Here is a 21021-nt window from a genome sequence, read left to right as displayed (position 1 = left end):
ATAATTGATTCTGGACCAGATAATCATTTGACTGATGCTGTGACTGGTTTGACTGGTCCAGACAAACTATTTAGTGGCATCCATGGTATGGATGGAATATTGCAGTCACTCACTCATTCACTCACTCACCCACACACTCACTCATCCACGCACTCACTCAACCACACACGCATGCACGCACTCATGACATGCTGCAAAATCATCATTAACAAAATATAAGTAGAATATCAGTGCACTAACCACATCCGACTTGCTGTCATAGAATCCAGTACTTAGACTCTCAGGGGCCATCCAGCGGACAGGCAAGTATCGATCTCTCTGGCTGTCGTACATGTATTCGTTTGGATAGAAGTCCCAGGAGAAAGCCGCATCAGTGATCTTCACCCTCCCTGCTGCATCCAACCTTGAAAGACATGAAGCTTTATATATCAGTGATGCGTTACATGACTACAAAAACTGGTTGTCAGGACTACCAATATGCTGTACTGGTAGCCATATCTACTTGCATACAGCAATGCTTTCCAGAGTTGCTTACATACACTACTTATTACCAGGTAAACTTGCATACATTACTGGTAACCAGGTAAACTTACATACAGTACTGGTTGTCAGTACTACCTACATACAGTACTGGTTACCAGGTAAACCTACATACAGTACTGGTAACCAGGTAAACTTACATACAGTACTGATTACCAGGTAAACTTGCATACATTACTGGTTACAAGGTAAACTTGCATACAGTACTGGTTACCAGGTAAACTTGCATACAGTACTGGTTGTCAGGTGAACTTGCATACAGTACTGGTTACCAGGTAAACTTACATACAGTACTGGTTACCAGGTAAACTTACATACAGTACTGGTAACCAGGTAAACTTGCATACAGTACTGGTTACCAGGTAAACTTACATACAGTACTGGTTACCAAGTAAACTTACATCCAGTACTGGTTACCAGGTAAACTTGCATACAGTACTGGTAACCAGGTAAACTTACATACAGTACTGGTTACAGGGTAAACTTGCATACAGTACTGGTTGTCAGGACAACCTACATGCAGTTCAGGTATCAGGTCAAGTTACATACAGTACTGGTTACCAGGTCAAGTTACATACAGTACTGGTTACTAGGTAAACTTACATCCAGTACTGGTTACCAGGTAAACTTGCATACAGTACTGGTTACCAGGTAAACTTACATACAGTACTGGTTACCAGATAAACTTGCATATAGTACTGGTTGTCAGGACAACCTACATGCAGTTCAATTATCAGGTCAAGTTACATACAGTACTGGTTACCAGGTCAAGTTACATACCGTACTGGTTACTAGGTAAACTTACATACAGTGCTGGTAACCAGGTAAACTTACATATAGTACTGGTTACCAGGTAAACTTACATACAGTACTGGTTACCAGGTAAACTTACATACAGTACTGGTTACAAGGTAAACTTACATATAGTACTGGTTGTCAGTACTACCTACATACAGTACAGGTTACCAGGTAAACCTACATACAGTACTGGTTACCAGGTAAACTTACATACAGTACTGGTAACCAGGTAAACTTACATACAGTACAGGTTACCAGGTAAACTTACATACAGTACTGGTAACCAGGTAAACTTGCATACAGTACTTGTTACCAAGTAAACCTACATACAGTACTGGTTACCAGGTAAACTTACATACAGTACAGGTTACCAGGTAAACCTACATACAGTACTGGTTACCAGGTAAACTTACATACAGTACTGGTTACCAGGGGTGGTATTCATAAAGAAACTAAGATTTTTCCTAAGTCCAAACTTAAGTTTTTTTAAACTGACTTAGCTAAGTCTGAGACTTAAGATGCTATTCATAAAGCTACTAAGTCAGAAACTTAGCTAAGTTTCCAAAGACAAACTAAGTTTTTTTCGTAGTGCATACCCGCGTGATCACTAGGGTGAATCCGAGTTATTTTTAGACTTCCGGCGGAACTCTTTTATAAAAAGGTGTGAAAATGGCTTTCGTTGGGATCTCCTTTTGCTATTTACGGCAGACGACACATTGAGATACCGCGGTAATACATTGTGAAAAATATGTCGGAGTCTGAGATAAGGAAGAGAAAACCTAATTGGACTAAAGACGAGGTCCTGCTTGTGACAGAACTCGTGAAAACAAACGTCAGAGTGTTGGAAGGGAAGTTTGGTCCGGGCATGACGTCGGCAAAGTGGCAAGAGGCGTGGCAGGTAATGTAAACATTGGGTCCGACTGTCAATGTGTAGTCAATACAGAAAATACAGAAATGTCTTAGACTACGTGCCACATAGTTTTTATTCGTTTTGAATAAGTACGATTTTCTGTTCTCTTTTCTGAATTACATTGGTACGCCTATGAAACAGCCCAAAATGCATCAAACACTGGAAAAATGTAGTAGGTGTAGGTGATGATTAGCCGAGGTCACACGACAAAGGAAAGGAACATGTATGAACGAAAAAGTTTTTTTAAGCGAACATGACATCAATACAAATAAATAGTTTGATGAGGCTACAGCATGTAGTGTCAGGAATATTTGTAAAATTTCCTGTGTTTTGTTTACTAACAATGGAAAATTTTTAAAAATAGGAAATCCTACTTTATAATTTTTTTAGGAAATCCTAGTTTATAAATATATTACTAAATATGAAAGCTTTGAGTGATATCTATTAAAGGTATTATCATCATAAGTGTAATCAACTTTAGAACAATTGATTTCAAGAATATATGGAAAATTTAAAAAATAGGAAATCCTACTTTTTATAATTTTTTTTAGGAAATCCTATTTTATCAAAATATCCTTTCTCCCAAATGCTCTGCCTCTTATTTCTCCACAATCATAATGAATATAGTTGATTTCTAACAAGTTATGGTCATGACATAGTAATTCATAAGCAGATAGTAACATATGTATATCATAATAAAGGTTGACAGTTTTCATTCAATTCAACAGGTTATTACAGCAACCATCAACTCCGCTGGTCTGCATCCCAGATCTAAAGAAGAGGTAGAGAAAAAGTGGAAGAACATAAAGAGTCAATCAAAACAGAAGTATTCTGAGTTCAGCAGAATGACTAGAGGAACAGGCAAGTACTTTTCTTCAGTTCATATATCCTGTATATGAGTCACGGGTATTAAATGATATCTATCAGTCTTCTGTCAATTGTCTTAACAAATAAGTTATTACTGATGGATCAATAATCAGTAACAATCGTCCCTGTGTTTTTGTTGTTGTATTTCTTGTATGAAGGGTAATATTTAAAAAATGTGATCCTGAATGGAATAGTGATTGTCCTATTCCCTATTCCAATGAACATATATATATGAAGTTATTTTAAATAAAAGAAATCAAATTAATGATTGTGATTAAATTTTAATGCAGGAGGTGGACCAGCACCAACACCAATCAGCCCAGTGACCGATGCTGTCATTGACATTTTAGGCCAGGACAATGTGGCACTGACAGGTGTGCCTGGGTCAGTCGACTCAACAATGCTGCAGGGACTTGACTTGGTACCAACCGATGACAGGTAAATATGAATGATATGAGGTACCTTTTGGTTAGAATATCATCACCTCACTTGTGCATAAATGTGTTCATACATACATGTATTTTTGGTATGCTTTAACTGCACTGTCTGTTATGATAAATATATGTAATGAACAACTGTTATTGTTTTTTTTTATATCTAATTGTAATAACACGAAACAACAGGCTTGTTAAAATTGAAAGAACATTTATATGAAAATTACATGCACATTTCTATCATTTTATTTTTAGACAGATTTATGAAGCCATGTGTGACCCCCCATCCACAGCCAGAGGGAGCCAGAATGGGTCCTGAGGAGCCAGCAGTCCATCCAGATGCTCCAAGATGCCACACAGTGGAAGCTCTGTTAAAACAGAAATTGCAGCTGGAAATAGAATGCCTCACATTGAAAAAGGAATACCTAAAACATAAAATCATGAAACTGAATTAGCTTAAACTGCCATAAATGTACTTGCTGAAAATCAGAAATATTTACATATTTGGGTATTAGGTGTATCATTCTCTGTCTAATATAAGGATAAAACAGATTCTGTTAGAAAAACTATTGTGGGGCCTTTAGCCAAACAGAAATTAAATTGTCAATAGTACACATGAAGATAAGGGAATATACAATATTACAAATAAATAAAGCTATCGTGTAGAATGTATTAATAGTATGAGTGATTGTTTTGGAGAGGATTGTCTGTATTAAATGTAATAACATAATCTACCATTTATAGTTCTAACTCTGACACTATGATAGAAGATCCTAAAATCATCTTACATGGAAAGTTTGTATTGGCGAAGTGCTCTCTACATCTCAGTGCAGCCACTGGTGTAGTGATTCCTGGTAGACCTCCATTCTGCCCATCATGCCTTCCAAATCCATCATGCCCATCTGTGGGTGGTATTGGAATGTTTCTGTCCTTGCATATGTTGTGAAGGACAGCATATGCTATGATCACCTGAAATATGGAATAATTAGTGATAAATGGAAAATAATAAATTTAATTACAAAAGTCAGTATAGACATGGCCATGCAGTATACATTTTGAGATGATGAACTACTGTATTGCCTTTTACATATTTTCAATAGCATCAGTAAATAGAAATTCATGATAACCCATATCATATTCGTGATATATACCGTAGTAATATATATATGTATATAGTTTCATATTTTCAGTGATTCATACATCTTGCAAAATTGTAATTTATTAATCATATTGCCATTTAGCTTTGTTACCTTGTCAATTTATTTGTATTATTTATGTGGCAAGTAAACAGTGCTAAAGAAATAACTGTTGTTGATTATATTTTTCTTACCTTGCAAGCCTTCTCAGGTTTTAACCTGATTTCCCCATGAAGAACAGGAAATCTGCGCTTGAATTGGCCAATGGCCCTTTCAACACTGCTCCTTGTTCTTTTATGCGATCTGGGTTATGAAATAAAATATCATAAACCTCCAGCACAGTAAAAACTGTTTGTGTTGTCATTGTAAACTGTCACTTATTCAGTAAATAACTCTGAGAAAAACCTAATAATACAGTAACACTTACATAGATTATTTAGGTGGTTTATGATGTTTTAAGAAAATAATTTCTAGTCATATTCAGCATACTCATAAAATGTCTACAACCTGATTACAGAATTTGTATTTTATGAAAACTGTATTTTGCTTCGGTTATCCAGGCTAAATGTAATAACGTTTGTGATCTATAATGTGTAATGAGTACGATTGCTCAATGTTTATTCGAGGTAAATACAAGGGACACCACTCTATGTTGCTGGTCACAATCGGCAACTTTACACGGAAGTTTACATACCTGTTGTAGTTTGTTTGTGGTCCTGCCAATGGCCTTAGGAAAGGGGTTAGTAGCCACTTCTTACAGGGGTAACCGCTGTCACCGAGAAGGTGGCATCCGATGGGGACAACATTATGGTCGAACAACTGGTAGAGACCGCTGTTGGTCAATATTCGTGAATCGTGTGCCGATCCAGGCCACCGAGCGACAACGTCAATTATCCTGTCTTCGCTATCGAAAGCGATCTGTGTATTGATGCTGTGGTAGTGATGCCGGTTTACAAATTCATTTTCATTTACTGTTGGGGCTTGAATCTGAACGTGCATTCCATCAATCACCCCCACAACTCCGGGAAAGTTTGCAACCTGATAAAAGTTGGTCTGGTGACGCCTGATGTCACGAAGTTGTAGGGGGAAGCGAACGAAATGTTTGACAATCCTGTCAGATGACAAACTTCGTATGCAGTCATTCACAGCTCTGGAAATGGTTGGCTGGCTGACACCTTGATCATCCGCATTGCACAATTGAAATTTTCTCAAGTACCTCAATGTGATGAGCGTCTTTTGTGAGGCATCCAGTGCGTGGTTACAGGTGGTTGTGGGCTCAACGTCTGGCGCTATTAGACTGGCGACGAATCTAATGCCATTCCCATCTGGACGGTATCGCCGAATTAATTCTTCATCGCTGTATTCAACGAGACTTTGTCTTCTTTGGTGAAATGAACGACGCCTCAGCGCTACGGCAGCCATATTGTTTACTGACTTAAGTCAAACATCTTCCAGTTAAGCCTACCCCTGCCCAGTCTTAAGATTTAAGTCGGAAATCGCCAAAACTTAAGCCTAAGTTGCTTTATGAATATGACTTGAGTAAAATCTGAAAACTTAAGTCAGAAAAAGTGAAAAACTTAGTTTTTTCAAAAACTTAAGTCATATTTCAGACTTAAGTTCTTTTATGAATACCGCCCCAGGTCTTCTTACATGCAGTACAGGTTACCAGGTAAACTTACATACAGTACTGGTTACCAGGTAAACTTACATACAGTACAGGTTACCAGGTAAACCTGCATACAGTACTGGTTACCAGGTAAACCTGCATACAGTACTGGTTACCAGGTAAACTTACATACAGTACTGGTTACCAGGTAAACTTGCATACAGTACTGGTTACCAGGTAAACTTGCATACAGTACAGGTTACCAGGTAAACTTACATACAGTACAGGTTACCAGGTAAACCTACATACAGTACTGGTTACCAGGTAAACTTACAGACAATACTGGTTACCAGGCCTTCTTACATACAGTTTGTGGTGGCCAGGTGTATCTACATACAGTTTCTGGTGCCAAGTCTACTGACATACAGTTTCTGGTGCCAAGTCTACTGACATACAGTTTCTGGTGGTAAGTCTACTTACATACAGTTTCTGGTGCCAAGTCTACTGACATACAGTTTCTGGTGCCAAGTCTACTGACATACAGTTTCTGGTGGTAAGTCTACTTACATACAGTTTCTGGTGCCAAGTCTACTGACATACAGTTTCTGGTGGTAAGTCTACTTACATACAGTTTCTGGTGCCAAGTCTACTGACATACAGTTTCTGGTGCCAAGTCTACTGACATACAGTTTCTGGTGGTAAGTCTACTTACATACAGTTTCTGGTGCCAAGTCTACTGACATACAGTTTCTGGTGGTAAGTCTACTTACATACAGTTTCTGGTGCCAAGTCTACTTACATACAGTTTCTGGTGCCAAGTCTACTTACATACAGTTTCTGGTGCCAAGTCTACTGACATACAGTTTCTGGTGCCAAGTCTACTGACATACAGTTTCTGGTGGTAAGTCTACTTACATACAGTTTCTGGTGCCAAGTCTACTGACATACAGTTTCTGGTGGTAAGTCTACTTACATACAGTTTCTGGTGGTAAGTCTACTGACATACAGTTTTTGGTGGTAAGTCTACTTACATACAGTTTCTGGTCGTAAGTCTACTTACATACAGTTTCTGGTGGTAAGTCTACTTACATACAGTTTCTGGTGGTAAGTCTACTGACATACAGTTTCTGGTGGTAAGTCTACTTACATACAGTTTCTGGTGGTAAGTCTACTGACATACAGTTTCTGGTCGTAAGTCTACTTCCATACAGTTTCTGATGGCAAGTCTGCTTACATACAGTTTCTGGTCGTAAGTCTACTTACATACAGTTTCTGGTGGTAAGTTTACTGACATACAGTTTCTGGTGGCAAGTGTACTTACATACAGTTTCTGGTGGCAAGGTCCTTGTGCACCACATCCTTAGAAGACAGGAAGTCCATCCCCTCGCACACCTGGCCAGCTAACTCCAGCAGCTGCCGTAGCACAAAGTCCTGCATGGAAAGGATGACCACAGATCAGCACATGTAACTCTACTTCTGTCCTGTTTAAGGTCCTGTAGCTTAGTGGTTGCCTGGAGCCTGGCATTAATGGGTACAACAAGGACTGGTCGGCTCGGAGTCAGTATAATGTGTCTGAGTGGGGTATTCATGCTTCACTGCGGCATGGTATCTCAGTGGGCTAGCACTATAAAACCAGCTTCAGTCTGGGCTACTACAAGCAGCTGCACATACACGTACACACGCATGCATGTCGTTATATGAGCGAAATATTCTCAAGCACGTAAAACCCAATTTCACCTCACCTCACCTCACCTCACCTGTGGTTGAAGTGTTTGATTGTTACACAGAAAACCCGGGTTGAATTCCCCACATAGATAATATGTGTGATGCCCATTTCTGGTGTCCCCTGCCGTGATATTGCTGGAATATTGCTGAAATATTGATGAAAGCGGCATAAAACTAAACTCACTCACTATTTATAAGTATTACCTTTTTGGAGTCTAAGACATGGTCTTTAAGTGTCCTGTTCTCCATATAAGGGTAGAGAATATAGAACCGCCTCTTGTCCAGCCCAATTCCCTTGATGGTCAACAAGCTCTCATCATCATAGGGCTTGAAGCGCAGACACTCTCTCAGTGCTGTTGTGTACAGTGAGGATAGAACGCCAGAGTCTGGAAAACAAACATGAACAGACCATGGCTTTTAAAACCCTTTGAATCCTTTATCCTTAATCCTGAATCCTAAACTCACACCATCAAGAGCGATGCTCCTTACTGCCAGCACACAAAAGAGTACGAGAATTTGAACGTCAGTGACAAAGTGTAAACCCAAATATAATGTGTTAAACATGGACAATCAGCCATTGTTTAATTAGTTTAAAATCAATTAATTATATGATATTATTGCTTTATCTTCCTACCAACCAGGATTCTTATGTCAGATTATATTATTAGTTACCGCATTCTAGATCTTTAATGTGTGACAGTGTCTCACCTGGCAACAACATGTAATTGAAGCACACCTGGCAACAGTGTGTGACAGTGTCTCACCTGGCAACAATGTGTGACAGTGTCTCACCTGGCAACAACATGTAATTGAAGCTCACCTGGCAACAATGTGTGACAGTGTCTCACCTGGCAACAACATGTAATTGAAGCTCACCTGGCAACAATGTGTGACAGTGTCTCACCTGGCAACAACGTGTGACAGTGTCTCACCTGGCAACAACATGTAACTGAAGCACACCTGGCAACAATGTGTGACAGTGTCTCACCTGGCAACAACATGTAACTGAAGCGCACCTAGCAACAATGTGTGACAGTGTCTCACCTGGCAACAACATGTAACTGAAGCGCACCTAGCAACAATGTGTGACAGTGTCTCATCTGGCAACAACGTGTGACAGAGTCTCACCTGGCAACAACATGTAACTGAAGCACACCTGGCAACAATGTGTGACAGTGTCTCACCTGGCAACAACATGTAACTGAAGCGCACCTGGCAACAATGTGTGACAGTGTCTCACCTGGCAACAACATGTAACTGCAGATCACCTGGCAACAACATGTAACTGAAGCACACCTGGCAACAATGTGTGACAGTGTCTCACCTGGCAACAACATGTAACTGAAGCGCACCTAGCAACAATGTGTGACAGTGTCTCATCTGGCAACAACGTGTGACAGAGTCTCACCTGGCAACAACATGTAACTGAAGCACACCTGGCAACAGTGTGTGACAGTGTCTCACCTGGCAACAACATGTAACTGAAGCGCACCTTGCAACAATGTGTGATAGTGTCTCACCTGGCAACAACATGTAACTGCAGATCACCTGGCAACAACATGTAACTGAAGCACCCCTGGCAACAATGTGTGACAGTGTCTCACCTGGTAACAATGTGTGACAGTGTCTCACCTGGCAACAACATGTAACTGAAGCACACCTGGCAACAATGTGTGACAGTGTCTCACCTGGCAACAACATGTAACTGAAGCACACCTGGCAACAATGTGTGACAGTGTCTCACCTGGCAACAATGTGTGACAGTGTCTCACCTGGCAACAACATGTAACTGAAGCTCACCTGGCAACAACATGTAACTGAAGCTCACCTGGCAACAACATGTGACAGTGTCTCACCTGGCGACAACATGTAATTGAAGCTCACCTGGCAATGGATTTTTCAACATCTTGATGGTGAGTTTCTCCATTGGTTCAATCTTGGACCTGGCTGTAAAGGTCCCATCAACTAATCTGGCATGGTTTCCTACAAACAAATAAATATGGCATTTTAATCATTTCAAACTTGAAGACTGAGAATATGTTTTCCTAAAATAGAACAGTGCTGTAATAACAACATCATTTTTCTTCATATACCTGAGAAAGTTTGGGACCTGGATCCATTACATGAAGTACTAATATGAAGGTAACTCCCATATGTTTTACGTTCACAAGTTCCAGCACTCAGAGTGAGTGAGTGAGCTGTGTTCTATAGTATTCAAGGGAGAATTTTCGTTTCGTGTTTTCTTCCACGAGTCGAGTTTTAATTCAGTTTTTTTATTGTAAGTTTTTGTACCGGTAGATATCCTTGCTATACCATTTGCTCTGAAAGGTGAAAAACATCGATTTAGTAACATAGAAGATGTAGCTAGTGTTTTGCACAGCAAAATATACCCCACACTATAAATATTTGTTAAACCTGTTGAATCAACGCAACAAGATGGGTTGAACGCAGATGGAACAGTATTCCAGGAGATTCCAATGTGTCAGTTTAAGGATAAAGGAAAGCCTAAGTGTTAGAAGAGACAGTGTGCTAGGCTCAACCTTCAAATGGATAAGGCTATTATTTTAATGCATGGATGGGTGGGTGGTGAATGGATGAATGGATGGATGGATGGGTGGGTGGGTGGGTGGGTGTGGATGGATGAATGGATGGATGGATGGGTGGGTGGGTGGGTGGGTGGTGAATCGATGAATGGATGGATGGATGGATGGGTGGGTGGGTGTGTGGATGGATAGATAGATGGATGGATGGATGATGGATGGATGGATGGACCCTAATAATTTCTTGATCCATACACAATAACTGAAAGGCCTATTATCGCCACTTCCAACCCACCTTTAGCAGAGCACACACTCCCAACATTGAAGTTCTTCTTGCCAATGACACAGGCTTGTACTTTGGTGCGGATGCTCTCCTCCACTCTATGCAGGAAGTACTCAGTGTTGACAACCTCATCCTTGTCATGTTCTTCAGCATCTGTACCATCAAACGCCCGGTTGGTATACTGATTGATTCTGGGGAACGGGGTGTATGTCCGAGCGGGCTGGATCAGTTCGTGGTCATCACTGACCGGTCTGCCTGTAGCAACACAGGCATGCATAGACACATTACAACTGTCATAAATGGTAAGTTTACTTATGTATTCAATATGTCCTGAAGCAAGTCAAAATAATCTTGTTCTGAGTATCTGGCTGACCTTAATAATTTCTTGAGTGGTACTCATTGCTCATTAAAAAGCAAAGAGCACACATGGAAATGTACCTCTATAATGAAGTTAAGGAACAACCAATGACAATACAGACAAACTACAGTAACATGAAAGAATGGGTTGTTCTTTAAATTCTTTAGAGCAGCATCGATACCAGGCAGTGTGCAAAAACAAGGCGTTTTTTTCAAAAGAAAGAGAAACAATGAAAGTTACTGACACCCCAAATGCTTCAAATATGCATTAAAATCCCATACCTCATTATACTGAAAAAGGTTCATCCAAAAGCATGTAAATATGACAGACAGGACAATTGATGACTAAACCAAATGATTTCTACTCAGTAATGGTTTAATTATATTGCAAAGTAGTTTTCATATCAGTAGACAAAGCAATGATAAAATTATTTCGTGTAACATTCTAAACTCTATAAATGACAATTCTATAACAAAATACCAAAGATTCTAAAACCGATGTATGATACTTGTATTTTGCCAAACACTGCATCATAAACAATATTATTATTTTTTTTTTTTTAACAGATTAAGGATGAAAATGCAGCAGAGAGGGTTCGCATGATCCTGGCAAAGTCAGGCTGGTAAGGCTCATCATCAGCTCAAGGCCCTCGCCCCCTCTACACGCAGCACAGACAGCGAATGGGACTTCTCCCAGGAAACACTGCCTATTGGAACCCACTAAGAATATGAAGGCTCTCCAACACTGCAGCCTTCTGCATTACCCAGAGTGTCAGAAGGGCTGTACTCCCGGTGGAGAACCCGGGCACTCTCCTGATCTGCGCCAAGAGATCAGAAAGTACCAAAGTAAGGGCACCGAGTACAATTATTATTATTATTATTGGATATTTATATAGCTATCCTTGCACTAGTGCATGCTCAAGGCACTGGTATTTTTTCCTCGATCATTGGATGTCAATCTCAACGGCACATCTTATTATCAATCTCAGCTCCCTGGGGATCATACAACTCTTGCTGCCACAAGGTGCACCGAGTTATTGCGGCTTTCCCATTCATCATCGTACAATGTTACACAATTAACCACTGACTCACTCACTGACTCACTGACTCGCTCACTCACTCGCTCACTCACTCACATATTCATGGTTGTAAGAATTCAGTACCGTACCATTATTTTCTGTCAGGGGAGTGATATTCTTTAATGGCTCGCTCATTTGTTTCTTGCGGCTGCGGCGACGTCGACACACACAGATACAGATGAGCAGGGTGATGAGGGCGATGATAAAAACGCCGCAGCCCACCATTATGTAGACAAAATACTTCGTCAGCCAGAACTGTTTGTAGTAGATTTCTCCCACATTCACTTCTCGAGCTCCGATAAACAGCTGGTGTCAGAGCAACAAAAACATATGGTCAGGGAATCAAATTTAGTTGGTATTTTAAAAATACAAGAAATACAGTTTTTATCTTATCTATATGCTGAATCAGGAAAATAGATAGCACTGAAGAATACAGAAACTTAAGAATATATATACTTTTCAAATGAGAGACAGTGAGTTTAGTTTTATGCCACTTTTAGCAATATTCCAGCAATATCATAGCAGGGGACACCTGAAATGGGCTTCACACATTGTACCCATGGGGAATCAAACCAGGGTCTTTGGCGTGATGAGCAAATGCTTTAACCACTAAGCTACCCGGGCACTGCCCCTCAGATACAATGAGGTAGCACAGAGGTTAAAGTGTTCACTCAGCATTCCTAAGGCTTGGTTCAAGTCCCTGCATGGGTACTAAGTGAAGCCTATTTCTAGTGCTCCCAAATATGGTATTTCGGAAGATTGCGAAAGTTTTGTAAAACCAAATTCAATTAACATCTCTCCACCACACAATACATATGACATAATTCTCGATCAGATGACTTTGACCTCAACCATCCTAAACTATTACAGTAATAAACAATTTATTACAATTTATAATCAATTCATGAAATATTATTGACCATATATTACACACAAGACAATTAATATGTGCATTTATAATGTGTTTAACTCCATTCACTAGGTGAATGCTCATAGCACTACCCAAATCTTATTACCCCCGATAATCCCGCTAGAATGTTAAGAGTCACATGAGGGGCGGTGGGGTAGCCTAGTGGTTAAAGCGTTGGCTCGTCACGCTGAAGACCGGGTTCGAATCCCCACTTGGGTACAATGTGTGAAGCCCATTTCTGGTCTCCCCTGCCGTGATGTTGCTGGAATATTGCTAAAAGCGGCGTTAAAACCAAACTCAGTCAAGAATAGTCACATGAGCCCACTCGTACAAGATACATTTGCATAATAGACCAATTAGTGTGCTAAGAACGAACTACTTATGTAACCAGTCTAGTTTTGGCTCACGAAACCAAATTTTGATTAAATTTTCAGGAGAATGGACCTGCAGAGCATGTGTGTATCTGGCAACATCCAGAGTGTTCCTACCGACATCTTGTACTTTCTCTTGTCCATGGTAGAAGTGACAGGCGGGGAGCTGGGAGGCTCACACTCGATGCTAGTCTCTGTAAAACTGGTGATGGGGCAGTCAACATCATCACCAATGACGACCCTGTAGTCACGTCTGAGACAGTCTGTGCCGATTCTTTCACCCTGCAACAGTAATTTAACATTCCATCAGGGGGATGGTGATTGGAGGGGAAAACAGGGAGATGGTGATTGGAGGGGAAAACAGGGAGATGGTGATTGGAGAGGAAAACGGAGATGGTGACTGGAGGGGAAAACAGGGAGATGGAGATTGGAGGGGAAAACAGGGAGATGAGACTGGAGGGGAAAACAGGCAGATGGTGATTGGAGAAGAAAACAGGGAGATGGTGATTGGAGAAGAAAACAGGGAGATGGTGATTGGAGGGGAAAACAGGGAGTGGTGATTGGAGGGGAAAACAGGGAGATGGTGATTGGAGGGGAAAACAGGGAGAGGTGATTGGAGGGGGAAACAAGGAGATGGTGACTGGAGGGGAAAACAGGCAGATGGTGACTGGAGGGGAAAACAGGGAGATGGTGACTGGAGGGGAAAACAGGGAGATGGTGATTGGAGGGGAAAACAGGAGAGATGTGATTGGAGGGGAAAACAACAGGGAGAGGTGATTGGAGGGGAAAAGGGAGATGAGTGATTGGAGGGAAAACACAGGAGATGGTGACTGGAGGGGAAAACAGGGAGATGAGACTGGAGGGGAAAACAGGGAGATGGTGATTGGAGGGGAAAACAGGGAGATGGTGATTGGAGGGGAAAACAGGGAGTGGTGATTGGAGGGGAAAACAGGGAGATGGTGACTGGAGGGGAAAACAGGGAGATGGTGATTGGAGGGGAAAACAGGGAGTGGTGATTGGAGGGGAAAACAGGGAGATGGTGACTGGAGGGGAAAACAGGGAGATGGTGATTGGAGGGGAAAACAGGGAGATGGTGATTGGAGGGGAAAACAGGGAGTGGTGATTGGAGGGGAAATCAGGGAGATGGTGAGATTGGGGATGGTTAGAAGGTGATTAGAGGATATGAAAGAACAGGGAGATTAAGAACAAAGGAAGATGTGAAATTAGGGAAACAAGGTAATGGTGAGATTGAGGACACAAGACGTTTGCCTGTTCGAGGATTTTGTCAAATCATCTCTATGTGAGAGGCACATGGGACCAGATGATTAAAAACGTGAACTCAATGACTTTTATGATGACGGAACAGATTCCATTGGTTGGAATAACCTGTGCCAAAGACAAGGACACTGAGTTTGAGTTTATCATGGAGGCTGACTTTTGAGTGGTTGCTTTATCTGAATGCATCAGTAAATGATTTGTAACTTAAATATGATAAATATTAATCATTATTAAGGGTAACAATTTTGTATTGCACCGTGTCAACACAAACTGGCACTGCTATAAACACGACACAGCAACACAGATAACAACAACAAAAGGCAGGCATGTTTTTATTACAAACGTAAGGATAACGCATGCATCATTCCACTTCGATTAAGGTGAGGTGAGGAGAAATGGGGCCTAACGTCATACTTGTGAATATTTCACTCATATGATGGCGTGTATGTGTGTGTATGTGTGGCTGCTTGTACTAGCCCAGGCTTAAGCTGGTTTTATAGTGCTAGCTCATTGAGATACCATACCGCAGTTAAGCATGAATACCCCACTCAGACACATTATACTGACACCGAGCGGACCAGTCCCTGTTGTACCCATTAATGCCGGGCGCCAGGCAGGGACCAAAAGTACCATATTTTAACGTCTTTTGGTATGACGCAGCTGAGAATCGAACCCAAGGCCTTCCGCTCTCTAGGCTGTCGCTCTAACCACTACACCACAGGGGACGGGGTAGATGAATTAGCACTAATTTTGAAGGCTTGTAAAAGGGAGTCATCTTATAAGTGGGGTCATACTATACGCAGCAATGCATGGTATACATTCACTCGCGTGCTCTGTTTTTAGGTAGGAAGTTAGGATATACAGTGACAAGACGACTGGTTGTATTCTCCACAGGGAGTGTTCTGTACTCATTGACCAGGGGTAATATGTCAGCGCTTTGAGCATGCAATGTGCATGGATAAATGTGCAATATAAATGGACTATTATTATCATGTATTTTGCAACTTACCATAATTGTTATAGTTTTTTCAAACGGTGGTGCAAATTCTAAGAAAAGACCTGTATTAACCACAGCATCCTGCATCAGTGTGAGATTCAGCCGTTGACGTCCAAGATAGTTGTCGAATAAAACGTATACTGGGGCCACACTTCCATTCAGACCAACTGCTGCAGGAGTTGCACATTTCATTCTCTTCCCCGAAGATTCTGGCTCACAGTACTGTAACAGGCAAGAAAAGTGTATCAGGAAATAAACCTACATGTTTTGAAATTTGATACCTTTGATTTTCATTAAGAACTTGTTGGTCTTATTTCCATGAAATCAACATGACATCTCTAATTGTAGGGTACACAGGTTGTTGAAATAGAGACAAAAATGCTAAACATATTTATTCACAATGTTTCTTACTTTGCAGCTGCACTGATGTACCATATGTTATTACTGAGGTCTTAAATAACTCCTTGGTAGGAAATGACCCTTCTATATCCTGAAGGGTGGGTAGGGACTGACCACGTGATATTCTGGTGGGAGTATAAGGGAACCTGCAGTTTTTTTGGTTAAAAACAGAAATGGATTTAAAAAATGCATTGTGAAAGACTACGTATCTTGTGATCATGGTTTTACCCCCAAATTTAACTATTCATAAGTTAAAAAAAAATTCACAAAAATTGTTGGTGTGCTTTAAGCAGTCATCAAATAAATAGCCTGTTTTGAAAAATATTTCCAGGCCCCTCACAGTTTATATATTCCCTGGGCGGTGGGGTAGCTTAGTGTTTAAAGTGTTGGCTCGTCATGCCGAGGACCTGGGTCCGATTCCCCACATGGGTACAATGTGTGAAGCCCATTTCTGGTGTCCCCCGCCATGATATTGCTGGAATATTGCTAAAAGCGGTGTAAAACTAAACTCAGTCAGTCAGTCACATATTCTCAGTGAGTTCAATCCTTACTGAATACGATTCTTCTCCAGAGGCATTGACCATCATCCTCGGCTTGTAGACGCTGTTGAGATTCTCCCCGGCCAGAGTTACGTAACATCCACCGCTGTAGAGAAAACAGAAGTTTAGGATCAGACAGAAAAACAAGAAGACATGGTTATCAATATCCCCCGCCACAGTGTTTTGTTCCTATTTGGTTCCTGTTTTTTAACTCCATCACGACATTCAAGTGCTGAAAACACATACCACATTTGGTTTCCCCATCTATAACGGTTTCTGAGAAAATCTGTCCCCATTGGGGATGCTGTGCACTAAGTCAAGAGATGCATGACAAGGGCCATAACTCTGTAACAAATTGTAACACGGTTTCCGTTTAAGAATTCCATCACGACATTCATGTTCTAAAAACACATACCAAATTTAGTTTCCCTATCTATAACAGTTTCTGATTAAATGTGTCCCATTCGGGTGGGTGGGTCTGGGGGGTGATGATTTTAAAGGAGAGTCACCCATTTTGTTCTGGTGCAATTTTGTACATGACATGCAAAGGGGGGTCGCTTAATTTGTACATAATTCTAAGGGGCGTCGTTCACATTGTACATGCTTCTCCATAAAAATAGTCATCACCCAGTATAGCCATAAATTATGAATGGTTCCTTAGTGTATGTTGTTATTTTCAACTGCTCACCAAGTAACACAAAGTGCAACGTTATACCACAATACCTTTGAGCAGCTGTTGCCGAAGTCGGGTTTTCTGCAGCCAATCTGGGGTTTGGTTTGTAGGTATATTGAAAATTATACGCTAATGGTGAACTGGAATTCCAGGTAACAGACAGAGTTTCAGATGTAACAACACCTTTTGCTGGAATGATGATGATAAGCTGAGTATCTGATCTGGAACACAAAAAAGATTGACACTAGTACATGGCTCTTCATGAACAGCATCTGGACGAGTGAGTGAGTGAGTGAGTGAGTGAGTGAGTGAGTGAGTGAGTGAGTGAGTGAGTGAGTGAGTGAGTGAGTGAGTGAGTGAGTGAGTGAGTGAGTGAGTGAGTGAGTGGGTGGGTGGGTGGGTGGGTGGGGTGGGTTGGCCACACGCACGCACGCACTCACTTACTCATTCACTCACTCACTCCTTATATCACACAATAACAATATTACCTACAGAAAAACCAACATCGCTTATGCAATCACGTTTGTTTCATGAGAATGGGACCTCGAACCAGATATCCAATGTGCCCTTGCATGTGTATTTGACATTGGTGCCACCAGGGAGGCAGGATACATAGAAGATACTAAACGACCTTCCATGTAATACCATTTTTATTAAACAAGTTAATGATTTGGTATGAACGAGTGAAAGCGAGTTTGATACTAAATCTTTCACGAGTTAAATAAAAATGGTATTTCACTGAAGCGAGTTTAGTATTCTGTGGGAGGAGGGAAGAATTGGGGGTCAAACCATTTGAACTCTTCCCTTGGATCCGCACATGATGTGGGTTTGAATTCCGGATGAGATTCAACTCAAAAAGTACCAGAATCTGTACTTTACTAGGGAAGTGTAGTCCCAAATATAACATATGTCAAATACTGAAGGTATGCTGGGGGCAAGTAACATTTCAGGAGGGTTATTGCTACATGTAACCACCATTTGTGTTGGTCGGCATTCTCAGTTACTATCCATGGCCTAGATTTTCGAAGCTCTCTTAGTGCTAATGTAGTCGTAAGTTAATGTTAATGTATGGCACTTACGACTATCTTAGCGCTAAGAGAGCTACGAAAATCTAGGCCCATCCCAGTAAATTGTTATACTCACCCAGTAGCAATAAGGTCAGTGGGTCCTATAGTAACTGTACTGTTCACCAAGTAATGGCCAGTTATTGTCACCACGGTGCCACCAATCACTGGCCCAAACAGAGGCACCACATCTGTCACTGATGGAGTCTGGAAACAAACCAGAAACATAAGTCTTATTTATCTTCTGTTGCTTTTATCTACATTTTATAATTTTGCAGTATCAATATAGGATAAGTCGAACTAGATTAAAGACAATACAATTTGAATGCAATTTGCAGGGCTCGATTTAACAGATGTTTACCTACTTGCACCAGGTGCAACCTAACATAAAAACCTAGTTGCACCAGCCAAATTCTAGTTGCACTGCTTTTATTGCAATATTTAATTTAATAAATATACTATGAATTATTTAGATGTTTTATTCAGAGTTTACCTACTCAAAAATTGAGTTGCACCTGGTGCGAGTTAGACAAGTAACTAGGTTGCACTTTGTTACATTGGGTTGCACAAGTGCAAGTAACAAAGCACTAAATCGAGCCCTGATTTGTTTTAGCATTCACTCTTGAGAGTGTCAATCTTCACATCCCCACACACTCCTTCTGGATCTGCCCCTGAACATATATGAGAAACACATTAACAAAAACATTAGCATTTGTAAAGTTTTATCGATCACAAATCTTATAGGATATCCTAGTACTTTGGAATAAATTTTAACTGAACACACAAACTCAAACAGTATAAGCTACGACTGGTGTTTTTATCTTACGCAAGTTCTGTTGGTGAAATCATCCCCTCGACACTGACACTGTCCCGATGAACCCTTGTCACACGTTGTGTTTGAGGTCCCCATCGTGTGACACTGACACGGGGAGCATCCAATAGCGTTGTTCATACTGAGGTCATAGAACTGATCCTTGCATTGACCACACTGACGATCTGGGCAATACAAACAGTACCATGATATAGCCATCTGTAGTCTGACATGAATGCATCATAACATATAAAAGTAGAAACAAATGTCAAAGATATAGAAACAGCTGGGATATAATTTGCGTGTGCTTAGATTGAATTACAGTGAAAAACCCATAATTTTCTTGCCCTGATGGGCTTCCATACATACTACTGACTGTAAAGCTGTGCCAATCTACACTTATAAGAGGAATACACAACATGTACGCGATCTACACTACCAGTTGTCCGACTTCGATTTTTGTGGAAACCATAGAGGCTGAGTGGGTTAGATTGCTGACTTTGCTGGCAATTAGGTGCCTCACTCTGAAAGAGTGGGTTTGAATCCTGGATTCTTTACTTAACTGGAAAATGTGATCCCAAATATAACATATATTACATTGTGACTGTAAGAAATAGAGATCCATGTCAAACTATTTGACCACTTCCACCATTGAGGTTCACTCAAACAACAAGCATCTACTTAAATGACAAGGAGCCCAAGAAGACTGAACCCATGCTTATTGTGAGATGACTCTTGGTGGATCGATTGGTCATGCTCGCTGACTTGTTTGAAGTGTGTCATCATATCCCAAATACGTAGATAAATGCTCATGACATCAATCACTGAATTGTCTTGTCAGTACTCAATTATTTATACACAACCTCTCGAATACAAGCGAGTCCGGTAATTCTGCGCGTCAGGTAATTCCGGGCAGCTGCAAAAGCGTACTTCCCTATCGAAGGTAAACATGGTCGGCTACCACATTTACGCTTGAAATCGGGACATTTCTACAAGGCACTGGCTTCTAATCACTTCAGGTAAGTAAATAACAGTAACTGACACATAAATGGACATTTTATGAAAATTTGTTTTCTTCAGACTTTAAACCTTTTTCTTCATTATTCATAATTGGATTTAATATGAAACACTCTTCCTTACATTGATGAAGTGATTTTTTGAAAATAATCTGGCCCTAATACGCTTCCATACTTCGGATCTCCAGCTGTTATGCGCATCAGCAAGCGATGTCGTCAGAACGCCGGTAAGGTCAACCATATGGCATAATGCTACGTTAGAATCTTATAGTCGTCAATAAAACTTATATTTCTAGGTAAATATGATGCATACCAGCATGTTTAGTCACGTAAACCACAAAAAATAAGAGACGTTAGTTGCCGTGTTGCGATCGATGTAATAATAATAATAATAATAGTCCATTTAAATTGCGCTTTATCCATGCACGTTGCATGCTCAAAGCGCTGCCATATTACCCCTGGTCAACGAGTACAGAACACTCCCTGTGGAGAATACAACCGGTCGCACTCAAGGTTCAAATTCAAACCACCATCGTATCATACCCATTTCTGGTGTACCAATTTTACTGCTGGGTGGACAGAGGCAAGTTTGAACAAACTCACTTGCCTAAGGTGAGACCACATGTATCACATATGCTTCGTTGTGCTGCAGGACTGAAGTCCTAGAAACTCTCAGGAGTCAAGCTGC

General features: G+C 40.8%; 2 protein-coding genes across 5 annotated transcripts in view; both read right to left on the bottom strand.

The window, feature by feature from the left end:
• LOC124267286 overlaps positions 1–21021 on the bottom strand; it is a 61466-nt gene that overhangs the window by 4178 nt on the left and 36267 nt on the right. For both annotated transcript variants that reach the window (XM_046702202.1, XM_046702203.1), the window contains exons 11-22: positions 19333–19502; positions 18586–18713; positions 17493–17663; positions 16782–16875; positions 15844–16053; positions 13674–13838; positions 12365–12581; positions 10852–11094; positions 9901–9999; positions 8221–8402; positions 7613–7722; positions 241–403 (exon numbers count right to left, since the gene is read on the bottom strand). In XM_046702202.1, the coding sequence (XP_046558158.1) occupies positions 241–403; positions 7613–7722; positions 8221–8402; positions 9901–9999; positions 10852–11094; positions 12365–12581; positions 13674–13838; positions 15844–16053; positions 16782–16875; positions 17493–17663; positions 18586–18713; positions 19333–19502 (1952 nt within the window). The remainder of the gene's footprint in view (positions 1–240; positions 404–7612; positions 7723–8220; positions 8403–9900; positions 10000–10851; positions 11095–12364; positions 12582–13673; positions 13839–15843; positions 16054–16781; positions 16876–17492; positions 17664–18585; positions 18714–19332; positions 19503–21021) is intronic.
• LOC124267288 (putative nuclease HARBI1) lies at positions 3744–6324 on the bottom strand. 3 transcript variants are annotated; one of them, XM_046702205.1, is made up of 4 exons: positions 5380–6324; positions 4880–4988; positions 4338–4518; positions 3744–3917 (listed from the first exon to the last, which is right to left on the bottom strand). In XM_046702205.1, coding segments are annotated over exons 1-4 (1020 nt in total). In that variant the 5' UTR covers positions 6108–6324; the 3' UTR covers positions 3744–3915. The 3 variants fall into 3 exon arrangements, with proteins under 3 accessions (XP_046558161.1, XP_046558162.1, XP_046558160.1); XM_046702206.1 differs by having other exon boundaries at positions 4338–4508; XM_046702204.1 differs by lacking the exon at positions 3744–3917 and having other exon boundaries at positions 4102–4518.

Source organism: Haliotis rubra, unplaced genomic scaffold (assembly GCF_003918875.1).
Source record: "Haliotis rubra isolate DU_JTF1 unplaced genomic scaffold, ASM391887v1 Scf130, whole genome shotgun sequence".
NCBI classification, from domain to species: domain Eukaryota; kingdom Metazoa; phylum Mollusca; class Gastropoda; order Lepetellida; family Haliotidae; genus Haliotis; species Haliotis rubra.
This window is presented reverse-complemented; position numbering and strand designations above follow the sequence as displayed.